This window comes from Thrips palmi, unplaced genomic scaffold (assembly GCF_012932325.1).
Source record: "Thrips palmi isolate BJ-2018 unplaced genomic scaffold, TpBJ-2018v1 HiC_scaffold_12, whole genome shotgun sequence".
Lineage (NCBI taxonomy): Eukaryota > Metazoa > Arthropoda > Insecta > Thysanoptera > Thripidae > Thrips > Thrips palmi.
The window spans coordinates 2,837,070-2,856,974 of NW_023144623.1; the positions used below are offsets into that span (position 1 = coordinate 2,837,070).

At 44.0% G+C, this 19,905-nt stretch overlaps 2 protein-coding genes across 17 annotated transcripts in view; both read right to left on the reverse strand.

The window, feature by feature from the left end:
* LOC117639905 (SET domain-containing protein SmydA-8-like) overlaps positions 1–6,198 on the reverse strand; it is a 16,688-nt gene extending 10,490 nt beyond the window's left edge. Inside the window, exons 1-3 of one of the 16 annotated variants that reach the window (XM_034375918.1) lie at positions 6,177–6,198; positions 2,962–3,025; positions 1,898–2,139 (exon numbers count right to left, since the gene is read on the reverse strand). In XM_034375918.1, coding sequence (XP_034231809.1) covers positions 1,898–2,139; positions 2,962–2,986 — 267 coding nt within the window. In that variant the 5' untranslated portion in view covers positions 2,987–3,025; positions 6,177–6,198. Of the gene's footprint in view, positions 1–1,897; positions 2,140–2,783; positions 2,929–2,961; positions 3,026–3,100; positions 3,194–3,382; positions 3,464–4,047; positions 4,292–4,371; positions 4,548–4,590; positions 4,614–4,797; positions 4,929–4,988; positions 5,113–5,390; positions 5,519–5,663; positions 5,687–5,753; positions 5,820–6,013; positions 6,038–6,176 lie in introns of those variants that run through there. The other 15 variants (XM_034375919.1, XM_034375912.1, XM_034375917.1 and 12 more) reach the window with 15 other exon arrangements.
* A 4,642-nt stretch (positions 6,199–10,840) lies between these two features.
* Positions 10,841–19,620, reverse strand: LOC117639926. The gene is made up of 7 exons (XM_034376001.1): positions 19,522–19,620; positions 19,352–19,413; positions 17,471–17,688; positions 15,233–15,348; positions 13,399–13,470; positions 12,183–12,272; positions 10,841–10,918 (listed from the first exon to the last, which is right to left on the reverse strand). The coding sequence occupies exons 2-7, from the start codon at positions 19,378–19,380 to the stop codon at positions 10,865–10,867; spliced, it is 579 nt and encodes a 192-aa protein (XP_034231892.1). The 5' UTR covers positions 19,381–19,413; positions 19,522–19,620; the 3' UTR covers positions 10,841–10,864.
* Positions 19,621–19,905: the final 285 nt, after the last annotated feature.

The following is a 19,905-nucleotide window of genomic DNA, read 5'->3' on the forward strand; positions in this document are numbered from 1 at the left end:
CACGCGCCTCACAGTCCTATCGCCCCGAACACCCCCCGGGGGGTTAAAGGGGTAGGTTAGGCCCCCCCCCTACCTTAGGTTAGGTTGGTTTAGAGCCCTCATCTTCACCCCCAAAAAAATTCCCAAAAAAAAAAATAAAAAAATTTTTTTTAAAAAATGACCCCTCAGGACCTTCCGAAGGATAGGTTAGACAGACGTCCCCTGGGGGTAAAAAATGGCCGCCCTCACCGGGGGGGGTCTTTACTACTGTTGATACACGCCTTTTTATAATGCTCTAGCCCGCTTTGAGACCTTTACAGCATCTTGTTTTCCGCGACCCATGCAATTATACCCCAGGGCTCCACTTTGATGGCTTGTGTCATGGAAATTTAAAATTTTGGCTTGGGGAGAAGTCCAGAGCTCCCTTTTTCGACATTAGTGTAGTAAAATTAAATACACGGAGGACATTTTTCGTTGCAGCATAAGTACCTTTGAAAGAAGTCTGGCGTGTTGGTCTTCGGTTGAAATTAGCTTGAAACATGCCAAGCTTCGAATCCCCATCGACAGTTGGCAGCATTTTCGAACCACACCGCCACACTGGGGGCGGAAAGTTCGAGTATGTTCTCTTTGGACAATCACGGAAGTTACATTTGGGTATTCCAACGCTACGTAGACCAACCCAACGAACGTGAACTTTTCGAAATGTGTGCGTTTAGTGGGCAATGGCCCTCCCTAACATCAGAAACAAACCCCATGTCGATATCTGCGCTCGTTTGGGCACAGGAGTCAGAAGAAACGAAACTACCCCGTAACGTGAGAATCGCTCTACTGAGAAAGTCTGATCAACAACTGCTCCATGAAGCAGGAGGGGACACCTGAATTTTCATCCTTTTTTTCCAACATACTGTTTGCAGGGAAAACTAAAACTACACCGGTAAAACTGAAGCGTAGTTGTAGGCTTGATAAGCCTACAACTGCGCTTGAAGACTTTACGCTTGACGTCAAGCGTGGAGAAGAAATGCTCCCATGCATTTAGATAGGCGGGAGAGGGTCAAAATGGAGAACAACGCTTGAAGCCGAGCGTAAGTTCTACTACTACGCTTGAAGAAAGGCGTAAAACTACGCTGAGTTCTACCAGTGTAATCAAACGAACGATGCAAATGGACATTAACCATAGAAGCATCATGATAGGTTGAACAAGCACGAGGTATTTACGCTACAATAACGAACGAACGCTACAAACGAACAAGTGAATTCGTAAATTACGAAGTATTTTCTTTGAAAGCTGATGCATGCTCAAAATACTTTGTTATGGCAAGCTAGCACTGGTGAAACACAGGCGTAAAAATTACGCCCTTTAGGGCATAAATACTCTTTTACGCCCTTCCCAAGGGCATAAATCGTTTTAAGCCCTTGGGAAGGGCGTAAATCAGGGTTGCCACGCTTTTGGAATTTCGGATTTCCCTGACATTTCCAGGTTTTCCAGAGACATTTTTTTGTCATTTTCCCTGACATTTTGGCCAATTTTTGAAGGGAGTTGTCGCGCGTGGAAAAGATATCCCATCCGGCGTGCGGGCACTTTTTTGACTTTTTGTCAAGAAAGTTAAGATTTTGACCTGTCTCCGGCAAATTTCCCTGACATTTCCAGGTTTTCCCGGTTCTCCCTGACATGGTTTCATTTTGCCTGACAATTCCAGGTTTTCCCTGTTTTCCAGGTGCGTGGCAACCCTGTAAATGGTATAGGAATTTCAAGCAAAATTTTAATGCCCTTCCCAAAGGCATTGACGATTTAAGCCCTTTAGGGGCTAAAGTCGTTTACGCCCTTATAGAGCATAATTTTAATGACTTTGTTTCACAAGTGAGGTTCTTTTCTTCGTAAGGCCTAAAATAGTCTGCCAGGTTTTGAAAGTGTACGAACCTTGAATTGCTCGTTTTGGCCAGGGTACCGGAGCGTGGGCAGCTCCCTGAGGACGACGGTGCCGGCGGGGATGTTCTTGGAGGCGGCCAGCAGGTCTCCTCGGATCTCCACGACGCCGCAGCCCAGCTTGTGCACCGGCCAGTGCACCTTCTGGTGCTCCTTGCCGCAGTAGTAGTTGAGGCGGCAGCGCGCGCACGGCCTGCCGTCCTTGCCGCACACGTCGCACGGCCCCGACAGGGCGACTGCAAAAGGCGAGCGGAAAAATGCTAAGATAACCTTGAGTAGCGACGACAGTTTTACCGATTTGGCCCTGGCTTCTCTAGGACTCGGTTTTCAACAAATTTTCCTGACAATGCCAGTATTTTAAAATGAATTAGCGTGCACTTCATGCAGTTACAGGGGCACCATGGTTAAACTGATCAAACTGTCAAAAAATGGCATGAAAGAGAAGTTACTAAAACACAATAGGGTACTTTCGTAGATCCCTGAACCGGAAGCACACAGACGCCGTGTTGGCGGAAGTAGATCCAAAACTTGACAGGGGAAAAAGAGACGTTCGTAAAACGTGTCGGCCACACTTGAACATAAACAGTTGTTTGATACTTGTTTGCAGTGCATATGTGTTTCGCGAGAAATATTTGAACAGCTCGGCTATAGTTTCGGATCCGAAGAGAGGTTAGTTTCCGGCCAATTTGGCGTCTGCTGGCTGCTTGCTTCCGGTTCAGGATTCTACGAAAGTACCCTATTAAAGCCCATATCCCTGGGACTTAACAAGGAAGGTGTACGGCAGACCGTGTCTTGTCGTAACAGGCTTCGCGATGCTGCGCCAGTCACGACAATCCACGCCTGGCGTCTACCTCACATTCAAACGAATGTGACACAGTACTCAAAGGAACGCGACATTTTGTCTCATTTGTTTCGGTATCACGTTCGTGGAGGGAGAGACAAAGGTGCCCAGAAACTGGGCCACATTTGGTGGCCTAAAATGTGGAACAGGTGACAAAGGCGTCCAGTTTCAGGGCATGCCGAATTGGGACAGTAGAGTAGAGGTGAACTTCACTTACTGTTGCTTAGTTGATTACTCGACATCGTGGGTCGAGGACTGTCTTCAGAAGTGAATTAAACTACCTGAAAAAAAGAAGGGCGTCATGGTCAACTGTTCACGCAAAAACGGCGAGGAACACAACACACCACTCTCATAACCTGAGCGCACAAAAGGGTACTTCCGTAGATCCTGAACCGGAAGCACACAGACGCCATGTTGACGGAAGTAGATCAAAACTTGACATGGGAAAGGGGGGGAACATGGGAAACGTATCGGCCACACTTGAACATTGACAGTCGCTTGATACTTATTTGTAGGTGAATATGTGATTGGCGAGCAATATTTGTACAGCTCGGGTCTAGTTTTAGATCCGAAGAGAGCTTTAAGTTTCCGGCTAATAAGGCGTCTGCTTGCTTCCAGTTCAGGATCTACGTAAATACCCTATAAAGCCTGCGTTTCAAAGTGCACGAATATGAACGTATAGCTACGCACAAAAATGTGCGCTATTGAGCATGAATAGGGTACTTTCGTAGAATCCTGAACCGGAAGCAAGCAGACCAGCAGACGCCAAATTGGCCGGAAACTAACCTCTCTTCGGATCCAAACTATAGCCGAGCTGTACAAATATTTCTCGCGAAACACACATGCACTGCAAAAAAAATCAAACGACTGTTTATGTTCAAGTGTGGCCGATAACTTTGACGAACGTCTCTTTCCCATGTCACGTTTGGATCTACTTCCGCCAACATGGCGTCTGTGTGCTTCCGGCTCAGGGATCTACGAAAGTACCCTATTCACTGTGAGAAAAAAGTACGGAAAAAGTACGGAACATGTCTGGTCAATAATTTGCCTGGACCGTCCGTACTTGCCAACCAAGGAACGTTCCGTGCTTTTTTTTCCGTACTCATTTACATGGGTTCAAATGGAGCAAGTAGGGAACGTTCCGTACTTTTCTCCGTACCTCCGTACAGTATTTTTCAGTACTATTTTCGTACAAAAGTACGGAATTTTTTACAGTGTTCGTGCACTACACGCGCATGCTCAATTTTGAGCAAAAGCTGTGCACAGATGAAAAGAAAAACAAATGTGATGTCGTGGACCGTGCCTTGACACTGCACTGTTCAGTCACTAAATCCTGCCACGGCCGAGGAGCGTCAAGCGTGCAACAATTGAAAGTATGAGCAGAGGGCGCTTGTGACCGAAACGTGCGTAGCAAGCGCTGAAGTTCCATTGGTAAGTCTTCTTGCCACTCCAGTGGCGTAACGATTAACGTCATGGCATTCTGGCCTCGGATCGTCTTGACAGACTCCCAAAATTGATGGTCCCAGCCTGCCGGAGGGCCAAATTTAGACGTTCTCCAAGAGCACTTTGGGACCAGAGGGCTAAATTTTGACGTACAGAGCGCCACTTAGGTCGACAGGAAACTCACCAATGGAATGCCAGGCTGCTCACCGCTCAACCCACGGCAGCACGCAGCACGCGGTGAACAGTAAGGACTCCACGCGGCGCCAGAACTCCCGAGGTTCTCCAGATGGACGCTCAGGGCTGACTGGCACGACGCCAGGCACACATTCCTTGGCCGCGCCACGCCACAAGTGCCAAGTCAGCAGCAGGGCCGGCGAGCCCTTACGCAGCAGTCTAGACGTACGCGGGACTCCCGTGCTCTGCCTCTAGTCTTGTCAAAATTGTAAACACACACAACTAATCCAAGTGTGGACGCTTGGTCCGTGGCGTGGACTCCATTTTAGTGCGGGGACCATATATTGGTCGACGCTTTAAAGCGTAGTGGAACATTTGATCCACGATGTTGTCAAAGCGAGCCCAACTGATATATCAGTAATTAAATTACGCGTACCTATTCATAAGCATGGGAATTTCGGGAACGAATAGACACTTTCACCGTGAGCTGAGTGACGAAGAAAAATAACAGAAGCCGGAAACAGCCCATAAAAGTTGCTAATTCGGTAATGTTATGGGTTCAAGTGGGCTCTATAAAAAGTTTCGGAACAATCAAAGATCAGTTCCATGATAGAAAACGGTCAAAACCTTCAAACAAGACGATTTTGGCAACTGGTTCCGGTGCTTTCCCTTCCTCTTGTTCTTCACTAGCACACCATGAGTGAAAGGGATATTTAACTCGACAGACTCGCAGACGCAGGTTGTTTCTTCCGAACGGGTCTCACTATTGATTGGACCTTGCTTTCACACTTTTGACTAAGGGGCCGTACACAAACCACGTTGACAGATTTTGGCTGATTTTTCAGCCCCTCCTCCCCCATGAGTATCGGCGTGGAATTTCCGAGTTGACTTCCGGTCTGGATTTCTTCCGAAGTACCCTATTATGGTGACCGTGCTTCCAAGAAGAGTTGGAACAGAAGTTTAAAAGAAATTACGAAGATCGAAACGAATGAAAATATAGCTCTGCAGCGGCAGAGCGGCGCCGCTTACATTGTTCAACTTGATTTCTTCTCCACCTCCGTTCCAGATCTTCTCTTAATACAGCATTCTTGTCATCTATCAAAATGAAAGGTGGAAAAGAAAAGCAGAGGAGCTGCTGAAGATTTGTTTCTTTCCTTTCGTAAACAGTTCTAAATGGGCGAAATCGCCTTAATAAGAGAGCCGCTGATGCACTCCGACAGGTCTGTGAGGTTATGTTCCCGACGCCATTTCCGGTTTTGCTCCTCTTGTTCTTCGATCGGCGACGACGGAATGCTCCATTACCGAGATGTGCGAGCAGAGTACTTCTGAGAAGATCCAGACCCGAAGTAAGAATGTAAATGGGTAAGCCGAAACGCGCGAGGCAGCACTCACCAGTTAGTGAGAATCGTATTGGGCAGACTGGGGCAAATGTCATCCCCACCCTACTTGTCATTGCCCCCGCCACCACCTCGGAGAGCCGTGCGACGCTGTTTTGTCTCCCGTATCTGACTTCCGGTCTGGGTCTTCGCCGAAGTAAGAAGTACCGTTTCTGAAATGTTCGGGACTGTGCTAGCGTAAGCTGGAGTACGTTATACGTTAACAATTCTTAACCAGTACGTTCTGAAACTTGAATTTCGTTATCGGAACTCTACAATGTTTCCTTTTGTAGTCCCAGCGGTCTGAGGACGTTGAGGCCCGCCGGAGAGGTGCAGACTGCAACTGCGGACTCGCTGGGTGCGCCGTGCTATCATCGCCTCCAGGAACCACGTTGTCATGAAGAGAAGTTCGCCATCCAGGTCGCCTAACCGGCCATACCCGTCTCGTGTGTCACCGTAGCGCTGCGCATGCAACTCCGACGAAGACGCAAGGGCATTTGTCGCCACTCTTGTTGGGTCCTTCATTCTCATGTCAATGGCGAAGCGAGAGTAAATGACTCTTTTGTCTAGGGTCAGGGCGGGGAAGAACTGGACGTTTCGCAATCTTTCTCGATTTTGACTCTAATTGACAATCTTTAGCCAAAGTATCCATTGGGTCAGTTGATCTAGCCCCAAAGTACGACATTTCAAGCATCGGCGAGTGCGTTTGCGGCTTCATTTAGTAATAAACGAGGAAAAACAGTGTGCGATTCTTCCCCGTCGAAACGGGGAAAAATCGGACACCTAAGGGGAAAAATCGGACATAGGCTTTAATTTCACAAAAACCTATGAAACTAGGTCAGAAATCTCTTGGGAATGATTATCGGGGATAAGACTCGCGATACCCACTGGAGCAGGCGCACGAGTACCCATATGTAGACACACTGTAAAAAAATTCCGGGGGAAAATTTACGCATTTGGACCGGGCAACGCTTGGTCCACCACCAAGCGGTAGTTATTTCTCATGTAATGTATAGGTAAATAGATCAGTACATGACGTAAGAAATTTCTGCACCCATTTCTTGTGAAATTTACGCACATGGACTGAGGGTCTATCTTTCCCGAGCCACAGGGGTAAATTTCTACCGACCCAAAATAACTCACGCCACAGGGGTAAAATTATCCTGCTGGCTTGCGCCAGTGGATAAAACCTTGTTAGGGTGACTACACCTTGCCCACGTTGTTGACTTCAATGGGAGTCGAACTGTCAACCTTGTGATTCAAATCACACTACGCTATCCACTGCGCCACGAGACATCCTACAGGCAGGCCGCTGCGAGCTCTGTACTGGTCCGGCCGGACTGGCCGAGCAGAGGCGCGAGGAAATTTGCCCCTGTGGCGCGGGAAAGATGGTCGGCCACTCCAGGTGTAGAAATTTATTCTGACTTGCTAGGGTAATTTTACTGTCATGGCAAGTGAAATCAGTTTATCATCCCAAAGAGTAAATTTACTTTTGTGGCTGATAAATTTCCCCACACTGTCAGTGGATAAATTTTCCAGCCATATGGTTAGTTTAGCTCTGCGCATCCATTACGTGAGAAAAATTTTTCTCAGGCCATGGAGTAAAATTTACCAGTGCAATGCACGGGTAAATTTACCCATGATTTTTTACAGTGCAGAAATCATCTTAGCATTGTTAGGGGGTCCGTGGCGGCAAGTTTTTGAGGTTAAGGGGGCACACCAGTGAAAATGCAGAGGCTTCGTAAAAACGTTATTCTGATTAAAGTAACGAAGGTAATGGGTTGAAATTTCATTCTGAACGATAAAATATGTCAATTTAACCGAAAAAGTACACGGCAGCCAGGGGCGGTGACGGGAAGGGGGGGTGGGCGCCATCTTCATTTTTCGGTGACACGGCTCCACTTTGCCCAACTTTGTGAAGCCCTCGATTGAGCCACAAACATGGGGTTTCAAAATTTCTCATCAGGACACATGTGGCTATCGTGTGAACCACGGACATGTCGGAAACACAATCCTAAATGTGTTTTTTTTGAGAAGCGAAAAAAGAAACTAATTTTTTGACCATATTTTTCACGTTTCCGTGTCTGTGGCTCAGGCCCTGTTCATGCTACGACCATATCCGAGGTTCACACGATAGCGGGAAGTTTAAGGAACATTTTGCCGCAAACCGCACTCAATTCTCTCAATTGTTGCGGCCGCAATCGTGGGCACCAGGTATAAAAATGGTGTTTCGAGAAAACGACGTTTGAAGTGAAACTACGGTTTACACGCATTATTCCTCATTACGGACGCAATTTATGACATATTTGAGTTCGGTTTGCGCCAAAATATTCATTTTTCCAACTGCGTTTCGATGGTTCGAGGGTTTTGTCATTGGACTTCAAGTGAAACACCTGCACGTTAACAATTGAGGTAAAATATGCAAAAATAGTTACCTTTTTAGGAACTTCAAAAATGTGCCGAAGCCAAAGTAATTGGAATTTTGAGGTGGGGTTTGCGGTGTTCGACTCGGAATGAATAGCAGAAAAATGAGATAAAATAAAAAAGGAGGCCAAAATTTGACGATTTTCACTGGTGTGCCCCCTTAAATGACCAAAATGTATGAAATCGGTAACAGTCAAGTTTGTTTCCTCACTAATTGTTGAGAAATGTTAAAATACACTTGTTAGCACCACTTTGGTGGAATGTGAGGGCAATTCGACGACTTTTATAGAAACAAGAAGGAAAGACATCAAAGAATTGATATCACATGGGAGGGACTCGTTCTTTACAAAGCTAGATTGATGTGTCGGTCGCTGATCGTTACATGAATTGTCCTCAGACGATTTGTAATTTTGCCTTTTAACGAACGCTTCCGGTTGGTTCTCCTCTCAGGCAGGGAACATCGATGCATCGCGATATCTCGAGATATCGATTCTCGTGCATAATCGAATTTACACTAGAGTCCGTGAGTCCGTGCCAAAAACCTGCTTTTTCCATGACCAAAACCCTCAGAAGGACACATTTATTTTAGAAAACAGTCAAATGAAACTTATTATTTCATCTCTCATCTTGAACATAAGACGTGCAACACCATCAAAAAGAAATTCATGAAGATGACACAGCTTGCAGTTCTGAGACATGTATCATGGTAAGGGTCAAACAATATTTCGTTATTACCAAATTTCTCAAAATTATCCATTGTCACTTGCAAAAAACCCTCCTAGATTTTTGTTGACCAAAGATCTCGTGTCATTGTTGTTGTACTTTGCGTTTCAGTGGCGTTCAACATCAAAAGATACAGACACGTGAAAAGAGGTTAGTTTCACATAGTGCACTAAAAACGTCTCTCTTTCATGTTCATTTTCTCAATATTTCTCATTGCAAGTAAAACAAGAAGGAAAGACATCAAAGAATTGATATCACATGGGAGGGACTCGTTCTTTACAAAGCTAGATTGATGTGTCAGTCGCTGATCGTTACATGAATTGTCCTCTGACGATTTGTAATTTTGCCTTTTAACGAACGCTTCCGGTTGGTTCACCTCTCAGGCAGGGAACATCGATGCATCGCGATATCTCGAGATATCGATTCTCGTGCATAATCGAATTTACACTAGAGTCCGTGAGTCCGTGCCAAAAACCTGCTTTTTCCATGACCAAAACCCTCAGAAGGACACATTTATTTTAGAAAACAGTCAAATGAAACTTATTATTTCATCTCTCATCTTGAACATAAGACGTGCAACACCATCAAAAAGAAATTCATGAAGATGACACAGCTTGCAGTTCTGAGACATGTATCATGGTAAGGGTCAAACAATATTTCGTTATTACCAAATTTCTCAAAATTATCCATTGTCACTTGCAAAAAACCCTCCTAGATTTTTGTTGACCAAAGATCTCGTGTCATTGTTGTTGTACTTTGCGTTTCAGTGGCGTTCAACATCAAAAGATACAGACACGTGAAAAGAGGTTAGTTTCACATAGTGCACTAAAAACGTCTCTCTTTCATGTTCATTTTCTCAATATTTCTCATTGCAAGTAAAAAAAAACTTCATTTACGATCTAGCGACTGACATTCCATCTTTCATTTGATACCACTCTCATTTTCCCACATGCTGTGAGATCTGAGATGAAAGATGTCCCCCCAAAACTCATTTTTGAACACAATACTCGTTCTCTTCACATAGAGTTTTGTATGTTAGTGAGTGGTGTGTAAAGAACGAGTAAAAAGGGGTGTTCGATTTTTCCCCGCACCAGTGTACGGTTTTTCCCCGTTTCGTATTTAACCCTTCATTCGTAATCCAGCTGCATGATAAAACATTTGATCGTATTTTGGTCTCCACACTTCCAACTTTCGTTTACAGTAAGAATATTGGCCACGATAGGCTCAGAAAGTCGTTTAAAAGAGATATTGCGGGCACGAATTTTGAAAGTTTTTAAGTGGTTTTAGACGAGACCTCGTTTAGAGGTGACTTTGATAACTTTCTGGTTCAAGTAGGCTAAATTCCTCTTAAACACAATCCAGCAGACCATCAATAAGCAATGCTGAATACTTTGCACGTCCCGAAATAGGCCAATTTGTGACAAAAGTGCGGTGTGCGTTTCTTCCCCACCTTGCAGGTGTCCAATTTTTCCCCGCCCTGACCCTAGGCCTTTCCTGAACAACTTACAGTATTACAGTGAACTTGCGTCTCTTAATTTCCAACCAAGTTTGTGAGCGCGTTAGAAATGTAGAATTGATCCCTTGTTTATCATCTCTGCGCTCTGATTGTTCATGTCAGTAATGAAATTAAAATACTATCGAAAAGGTGTCTTGAATATTGTATGCTGGGTACAGAAACTTTACTTTGAAAACTTTATCGCACTTAGACCTGCGCGTCCGCGTCGTGGACCTTCAGCTAAACAATAGCCAAGCTCTGGTTTCGGCTGCTTCAAAATTCCGCCACGATTCTGCTGCTATTATGTACATTTGAAGTATCTGCCTCCAATTTTTCTGAGCGTGTCTGTATTGAAACCATGTAAGATCAAAATTATGCGACGTCATCCAGATCTGCTTCAATGTGAGGCGTGTGAAAATTTCTTAGATTGTTTCTTGCACAACTTAAGCCCCTTTAGTACGAAATTTACTGAGTCCGAATTGAGTCTAGTCTTCCATTTCCATCATCACTACGCAGTAGGATACCATGGCAGCTAAAACCTGAAACAAATAAGTGACGGTTACGTTCGTGACGGCATCCTGTGCATGTACACTGAAAAAAAAGTCTAGTAACGATAACCAGAATCCTGGTACCAAATACCAGACTGTCTGATAGAATATAACTCAACTAGAATTCTGGTAAAAAATACTAAACTGTCTAGTTGGCCTCAGTCTAGTAAACCGTACCAGATTTATAGTTATCCTCACAATGCCGCCAGGTCCCCTTCTGGTAGTTTTTACCAAACATTCCTGTTTAGTTAATGTGCTTACAAAACTGAAGTAAGAAGTCCAAAATTTAATAAAATATTTTTCGTAGTGATGAAACCTGATGTGACGTCGATTTCGTTAACGAACAACCTCTGCATTGTTTTTTTCCCTCCTCCTCTCCTCCGGATTCGAACCGGGATCTCACACTTGTGAGACGGGCACGTTACCACTGCGCCACCACATCGCCTGTGGGTCGAGGGGATCCCCACCAGGTGACTCTCTACGTGTCTGGCTCAGGGAAATACTCCCAGTGTTTCTTTCGGATTTAAGACTCCGAAAATAACGAAACCGGTTGCAGTTTACTTTTTGACACCCGAACATTTCAATTGAAACGAATATTTCGAAGTTTTACGTATGGTGCCAATTACGGAACAGTCTGGTAAAATTTACCAGGATTATTAACCAGACACCTGGTAAATGTCACAACACCCGATCTGGTTACTGCAACTGATCATCTGGTGAGAGTTACTAGGATTCTCGTATGAGTAACTAGTACTCGTTTAACTAGGATTGGTCTGGTACTTTTAACCAGACTTTTTTCTCAGTGTAGCATCACAAAGACCTCTGTACAAACCAAACAGTCCACATTGGACAGTATGCTCACAGTGCTACGTAATTAGGGATTCTCTGCTCACTTACCGTACATGTGTAAAGTTAAGTGGGGATTCTTTGCTAATTTAAATGTGCAAAGTAAACACCCTGACGGTAGTGTGGGTGCACACTTCCATTCACATGCATCTGTAGATGTTTATATACTTGCCATCCATGTAATTACAGATGTTTAGTCAGTTCATTATTATTCACCATAGGATGGATAGGCTAGTATACAGCTGAAGCTTTGGTTCTGGACCTCGTATCTTTACAGGCACAAACCATTTACAGCAGTTCTGCTAAAGCATAGGCCTACTTGCAAAAGCGTTCGCCAACATGCGTCTGAAGACGTGTAGAGTACACATTTCCAATGTCAACTGCTGGGTTTGTACATCGTTGCTTCTACCTGCGTCATAAATGTCATGTCTATCTTGAACAGCCAGAGAACCGTACATTTGCTGGAAGAACGGTTTATTTGGTCGATGAACATATCAACCTGTAACATTGAAAACGATCTTTCATTTACTTAAAATGACAAATAATGGAACTTTCTCTGGCTTGTATGTCCACTTGGGCGTTCGAAGTGTTTGGAAACGAATGACACGTAGATATATATTCAATCGCCTTCATAAGTTGTGCTCAAAGCAAATTTAAATGAAGAACTGTTTTATTTGACCTAAAGTAAGACTATTTGCGGCCCGTCGTGTTATAAGGGAAGGTGGGGTACCATGTGACACGGCCACCATGTGACTTTGGCTTTCTCTCCTAAACGGCTTGCTATCCAACAGCGGTAAGAAGACTCAAAGGAAGGTATCATGAAGGAGAATCGACGTGCAATAGGTCGTGACTCTCCTTCGAATAGGACGGGAATGGTAGCGATCAGAATTGGAAACAGTCTTAAAATAGCTCATTGGAAACTTTTTCTATTTCCCACCGCGTCCGCTTTTTACCTTTAAAATACATTTTAAGGACATATGCTCTGCAAGATGTTCTTCTTTGATGTTTTAAGCGCAAAATAAGCTTTGGCTCTATTCTCTACGGCATAAACTTTGAGCGTTATTGCTGTTTCCCCTAAAACTGTTGATCTGGGCACCATGTGACACTACTGTCATTCGCTATGGGATTCCACGATTCACTCAGTTGAATGTGTTCAGCCCATGACATTTGTACACTAATAACAAAAACCTTCATTGCTCGGGAACCAAAGATGATAAATTGATAAACTCAACGGAAATAAAAAGCTGGAAGACTTCTTCATTCATTCTTAGCGTATAGATACGTTGAATAGGATTTAAACCCTGACAAAAGGCCACTGTCACATGGTGCACTAAGGCTGTCACTTAGTGTACTACGTGGGGTACGAAGTGACACTTTGACTTGGCCCATTCAACTCGGGATAACTCAGCAACCAAAACAGATAAATTAGAAATCTACAGAAATTTTAAGGTAAAGAATAATTTTGTTCACATGACTACTTATGGATGTAATGTGATTGGTAGTATTGGGTTGACGGACACTTAACAAAAACCGTCACATGGTACCCCACCTTCCCTTACTAAATCTGCCAAAAAGAAAGGAAAAATCCAAACCTGTCGATTTTAAATATTAGCTACTGCACTTACCTCAAGTTTCTCTTCGGAATGGACAGAAAAGTTGGTGGTGTAATCTAACAGTACCGCACACACTTTCTCGTTCTGAGCAGACAAACACTCCAGGAATAATTCACATTGACCTCAAAGCAACTATCAAAATAATCTAGAACTTAAGTTGCAGACATCTATGAGGACTTGACATATTTCATCACGAAGACAACAAAAAATGTGGCTTATTGTGTGGCCTCGTGCGTTTTCTGGGGGGTGATTCCACGCGTAGAGGGCGTTTTCGTGTCCACACCCTCCCCAGAGCGAACTTATTCGAGTGCAGTCCATTTATACACTTAAGAATCTTGTTTGGCACTAGAATAGCTTGTTCCCTTTGCATACGGACTTTTAAAGCTAACATGTGACGCGGGAGAGGGGCCAAAAGGGTCGATTTTGTAAGTTCCGTCATGTCCATTCGCACCTACACCAACTTTGCGGCTCTATAACCCTTCGTTCCATTCAAATCTTCGAATTCCACACACACCCATCAAATCTCCAACTAATAGTGACTATCTTGCTTGAATTTGAAGATCGTATATTGATTGGAACTGTACTTTCAGAACGCGTACTAAATGTCCACCGTACTCCGACTTTTACCTTAGCGGTTTCAAAGTAAGCACCAAAAAAACTACTAGGAGTGCTCCAACCACCGCCGTATTTAAAATCAGCACGGTCTGTTTACCATGTGAACGAGTTTCGGTGGCGAAAAAGTGAGGGGGGTGAGTGTCCGAGTGGAAGTTGTGTGTGAAATCGGTGGGTTGTAACAATTGGTGTAATTTCCGTATGCCCCTCTCGCTCCTCGTCTATTGGGTTTTGAAAGACATCCTACACGTGAAAAGATGTGTCTTGACGTCGAACTAGTGTGCCAAACTTACGGCATATTTCTGTGGCGATATGCAGTTGCAGTGAGCCAGAAACACCTGTTTGTAATTTCCGTCAAGCGTAATTTCCGTCATATTTTCAGTAAATTTCGTCATATTTTAGAGGGGGGAGAAAACGAAAGTCAACTTTTAGCTCGCCCACGCTCAGAGTGTCTTCGTGGGGTTCAATTGATGCCATCTAGGCCAAATTCCGGCCGAACAAGCAAGATTGATTACTTGACTTTCTAAGGTGGCTAAAACGGCCCCTACGCACGGAATCACCCTGGGGCCACTCAGTGAGTGTGGGTAGCATAATGATAAGGTCAACTTCGAGTCCCCCTTTTGGCGAGGGAAGGTTTAGGCAAAATGCCATTTTTGGGCCAAGCGTCTAAGTGCCTGAAGTTGAAGTTTGCTACGCATTGGCTTTGCAAAGACTGCTCTTCAAATTAAAGAGTGTACTCTGGAAACTCAAGAGATTGCATGGCATGCTGCACGTAGGAGTCAACCAAGCACGCTTCACCCAAGAGAGTGCTTGCAAGCACACTCAAGGAAGAGCATGCTTGGAAACACTTTCTGGGGAAGCGCGCTGCGTCCCAGCAACCACAAAGCACGCATCACCCAAGAGAGTGCTTGCAAGCATGCTCTTCCTTTGAGTGTGCTTGCCATGCATGCTTCAGGTAAGAGTGTGCTTGCAAGCACTCTCTTGGGTGAAGCGTGCTTTGTGGTTGACTCCGAGGTGCAGCATACCATGCACTCTATTGAGTTTCTAGAGTGCATTCAGAGTCAACCTGAAGGTCAACGCAAACCATCGTCTAGCAGTGCAGTATAATGAGCGTAGCATGCTGTTGTTTGTCTCGGGGATTCTCACCGAATCTTTCTATTAAGGCCTTAAAACGACGTTCGAAAATCATGAAGATCATTTGACGCTACTGCCACCTTGCAGCAAGAGAGCTTACCTCATGATCGACGGACGTGTACACACAGCACAGCACCAGAAACAAGGACACGTGGCACACTGCATTGAGGACACTTCCAAAGTCACGTATTGAGATTTCCCCTTGATTCACGGCGACTAAACAACAACAATGGAGAGAACTGGTAAAAGACGGATACCTTTCCCATAACGAAGAAAATGCTAAAGTCAACCCGTAAATCCTCGTTTCTCAGACTGGTTCGTTTACTGCAACGGACACTGAAAATTTAAGTGTGATCAGTGCACAATTACGTGCACTTTTGCACTTCGTACACTGACGCGTCCCAATGGAATAATCCGAACTTCCAGAGTAGATCCAAGACAATCCTTACTTTTAGTGTCAATTCAGAACTATCCCAACTGCACGTCACGTGAAAAGCGGCCTTTTCTCAAAGTCCGTGACGCCTACTTCATGAAATTACTCGCCGAAGGGCTTGTTTCACCCTCATATTAATACGTGGACATAGGTTCCGTTTATACCGTGTAGGATTGTCTTGGATCTGCTGTCAGCGTTAGGATTATTCTATGAGGACACGTCGACACACTTACGTTTTCAGTAAAGTTCCTGTCACACTGTCCATTCGAAGCGTGGTAGGAACCACAGTCAAATGTGCGGTTCCTCAAAAAATGAGGTTTACCCGAGTATACCACGCGGCCAATTTCTCCTAAAACCGCACCACGTAGGGTCAGTTGGGGTAATAATGGGACAATTTCCGACATAAGGGTTCCACAAGTCAGCACTGACGCCTGTAAGTGTTAATAATGTATCTCAATGATAGAGTATCTTTTACCCTTTAATTTGGTGTTGGAATAACATCAAAAACTCATTTAGATTAGAAGTTATGTTGAAATAACTGTATCAACTCGGAAATATCACTTAGGGGTAAAAATGGGACACTCAGGGGAAATAATGGGACAGGGGGCTTGGTATCGAAGGAAAGAAAATGTTAGGTGTTTCATTGACAGAAAATGTTTCGTCTTGAAAGTCCAAACAAAATGTCAGCACATGCCATAAGTTTGGATGAAAAATGTAGAAGTTATGAAGCTTTAAAGAAGCTTAAGTAACAAAACTACTTGGAACGCGTTAGATTTCTTTAAAGCCCTACGTCGTTTTCATTTTCCATCCAAACCCATTGCTCCTGTTGACTTTTTTGTTTGTCTTGTCGAAACCAATCCATTTCCGGTCAGCTAGATCAATTTGGACAGTTTTGAAAATTCATTCTCCAAGACCCCCATGTAAATGTTAGTCCCATTATTACCCCAAGTCGTGTCCCATTGTTACCCCAAACAAAACTTTTACTGTAACAAGTAAATGAATGTATTTATGTGAAAACGAGTTATATCACCGTAATCCCCGTTCTTTTATCTTTTCATCGAGCCATAACACTTAACTCTTCCCTTGCTAAATGTTTTGCAGTGATCTAATTTCTGGACCTCTGCAGCAGATTTTTCGGACCACCCCAAGGTCCGTTGGTACAGTGTTCCGTTAGATTTTTATAATCTTATTTCTGAGAGCAGATATTGTTGTGCCCTATGAAAAATGGGATACTCGACAGTAAGACGGACGTTTTGAGCATAAATATGTTAGGGTACGACGTTTTAAAATGTTAAATCATGTCCACAATAAAAAGTGTCCCATTTTTACCCAATTCGTCGGTGTCCCATTATTACCCCACCGGCCCTAAGAAACGTGGCGAACATCACAACAAAGATGTGCACGTGGCTAGCCCCTTGTGCCGCCAGAAAAGTGTGAAAAATTCTTGTCCACTCACTCTTAGAACTTATTTGACTTATTTTTTTAAAGTGTAGGATATTCACTCTGCGGCTTAGTGATTGAGCGTAACTATAATATAGGCAATACACTGACTGAAATACTGAAAAAAATCGTCCGAAGAGTGTCTGAGAGTGTGGGCTCCGTTTTCGGATAGTTAGAGTAAACGTTTGACCATATTTTGAATAAAAGGGTGGGCCTCGGTCACGATGGTAGATCGATAACTTTGCGTTACCCCCTCACTCACGGGGAGTCTCATAAGAGGCCCAAAGGCCCCAGAGCTGGCCTTCGACTGGCCAAGCTGGACCTGCCCCTATCGGAGGGGTGCCAATTTTGTGGCAAACGAACTTTGCCATCAGCTTGCTGTGAAAAGTGAGGTTAGCCGCGTTTAAGGTCTCACCGCGCAGCCATGTGTGGTTGATTAGATTTCATTGCGGGTGCCCAGCTTACTTAGAGCTCCCCGCGTTGAAGCGGTGAGCTGAATCGTGCCGTACGAAATCGTGGTCATGACTATGAGGAGCAGCTTCCACTGCGCCACGGCGTGCGCCATCCGACACACGTCCAGCAGTATTTGGTGCCGCTGCCGCAGCGCGCGCCACGGCGCTGCATACAGCTTGACACCGTCTGCCCTGCGGCATGTGACAGGCTCCGTCTGCGTCGCCGCGTCCCTGCCGGTTTTAACACAGGTATAACTGATGCGTCACGACATAATATCTTTCTTCAAGCGTAAGTAACGGCGCTGGCGCCCTTCATCGTGAAAATTTGCTGACAAAATCGTGCAGGGATCCTTAACGTAACTAGCACACTGGTAAAACTAAGGCGTACTATTACGCCCTTCGTGAAGCGTACAGCCAGTACGCCCTTCTTCAAGCGTACAAGAGTTCATGCGCTCCTTTCTTCCTATCTAAATGCATGAGGGAATTGCCTTGAAGCGTAGTTGTACGCTTGAATGAAGCGTACAACTGCGCTTTAGTTTTACCAGTACACTGCTTTCATAACGTAACATAAGACAATGTTCGCTAAAGGTTAAGGGTACGGACGTTTGCCCAAAAGTATCTCCACACAAATTCGCACTGAGAAAACCTTACAAACTATTTTGGGCCTTACAAAGAAAAGTAGTTTGTATAACAAAGTATTTTGAGCATACGTAAGCTTACAAAGAAAATACTTTGTAATTTACGAACTATTTCTTCGTATAACAAAGTATTTTAGTTTGTTATACGTTTGCTCAAAATACTTCGTAAGGTTTTAAGAGTGCGAGACACAAGAAAAATAACTTATCCTTTTGAAAAGAATTCAGAAGTTAAGGGTTATAACTTTAACTCGTACGATAACGTTACGATGCCCTTGTGAGGTAAGTTAAGGGTCTCTGAAATCGTGGACGATATTTTCATTACTTTCAAAAGGTGACAATCTCATCACAAATTGATGATATTTCCATGAACTCCTGTTCGTAATGCATGGGCGTCATAACAATGTCATCAATTCACTGCATGAAAAAGTGTGAATAGTACAACAAAAACTGTACAATAAAAGTACAATAGGGATTGTATAAAGTACAACGAGGATTGTACAAACCATAACGAGCATTGTACAAACCACAACGAGGCCTGGACTGTCCACCACTCGTCGTGCCGGTTCCATTGTACTTTGTACAACAATTGTTGCACTTGGAAAGTACAATAAATTCCTGATAAAAAATTTGCCAGGACTTTGTGTACTTTTGTCGTGGCTTCTTCCAGTGTTGTTTTTATGACATTCTTGTAAGGAAAATGACGGTTGGAATTGTCATCAAGTGGCAGCTAAAATTTTCACAGTGCTATCGAAGCGTGCAGGGCCGTTATCACCATGCCTCCTGTTGGAATGCGTGCTGAAGTTTCCTCTGTGCGCTCCAAGAAAGGCATACTATTCTAGTTAGTTACATTCCCAGACTCGTACTGAGTTTTTGTTTAATAACTGTCGATTGTGCGCATTAATAGGCGTTTTAACATTTTCATTTGTTGTACACTTTAAATATGATGCGAAAAAATTTCTCATCATGCGAAGAAATTTCTCATCATGCGAAGAAAATGGCGCAAGCCTTATTACGAAGGAAGATTTTCTTCGTATCTTACAATGAAAATACGTAAAAGATTTGTATTACGAGGGAATATTGCCTCTTACTTTGCTTGCGCCGAATACACTGTAACGTAGCTCAAATTTCATTGTAAGACATTCAGAGTGTAGAAACATTAATATCAATTTTCTCTCGACAGATCACTTAAGCTTAACGAAATCCTTTTAATGTGCAGAAACGTCAATGAATATTGATGAAATGCGCCTTAGTTTTACCTGTGCATCCTTAATGCGGATGGAGGCATGGTTCTTGGAGGTTTCTCAGGTTCGCTGCTTTCCTAAGGTTTAAAAGTATTTCATGCCTTTGCCGACAAGTGGAGAACACATACTTAAGGCCTCAGATGGCTTCTCAAAGGTTCGCAGAACTGCAAAATTAGTCTTATTACTTTGCTCGAAGGAGGTTTTAATTCTTGAATTGCCGTCGAATCGTGATGCCGTCCATGCGGAGACCCCAAATGTTGACAGATGGTTGAAAGTAGCTTCTCGTAGTCGCACTCTGGCTTTTGAAAAGGATATGGCATGAGACATTTTATCGATTCCAATTCCATTCCAGGAACAGCGAGCCCGAAGGCATTGTGAATTCTGCGCTGAAATGCTTCGTATCACGAAGCAAAATTCTTCGTCATATGAAGGATTTCTTACGGTACAATGCCTTCATTTTCTTCGTAGTTACCAAGAAAAAGCTTTGTCGTCTTTGTTGAGCGTACCTCACATTACGTTATGACCGTGGGTACTTTCCAATCCCTTCCTCACTCCCCCTGTTTTTATTT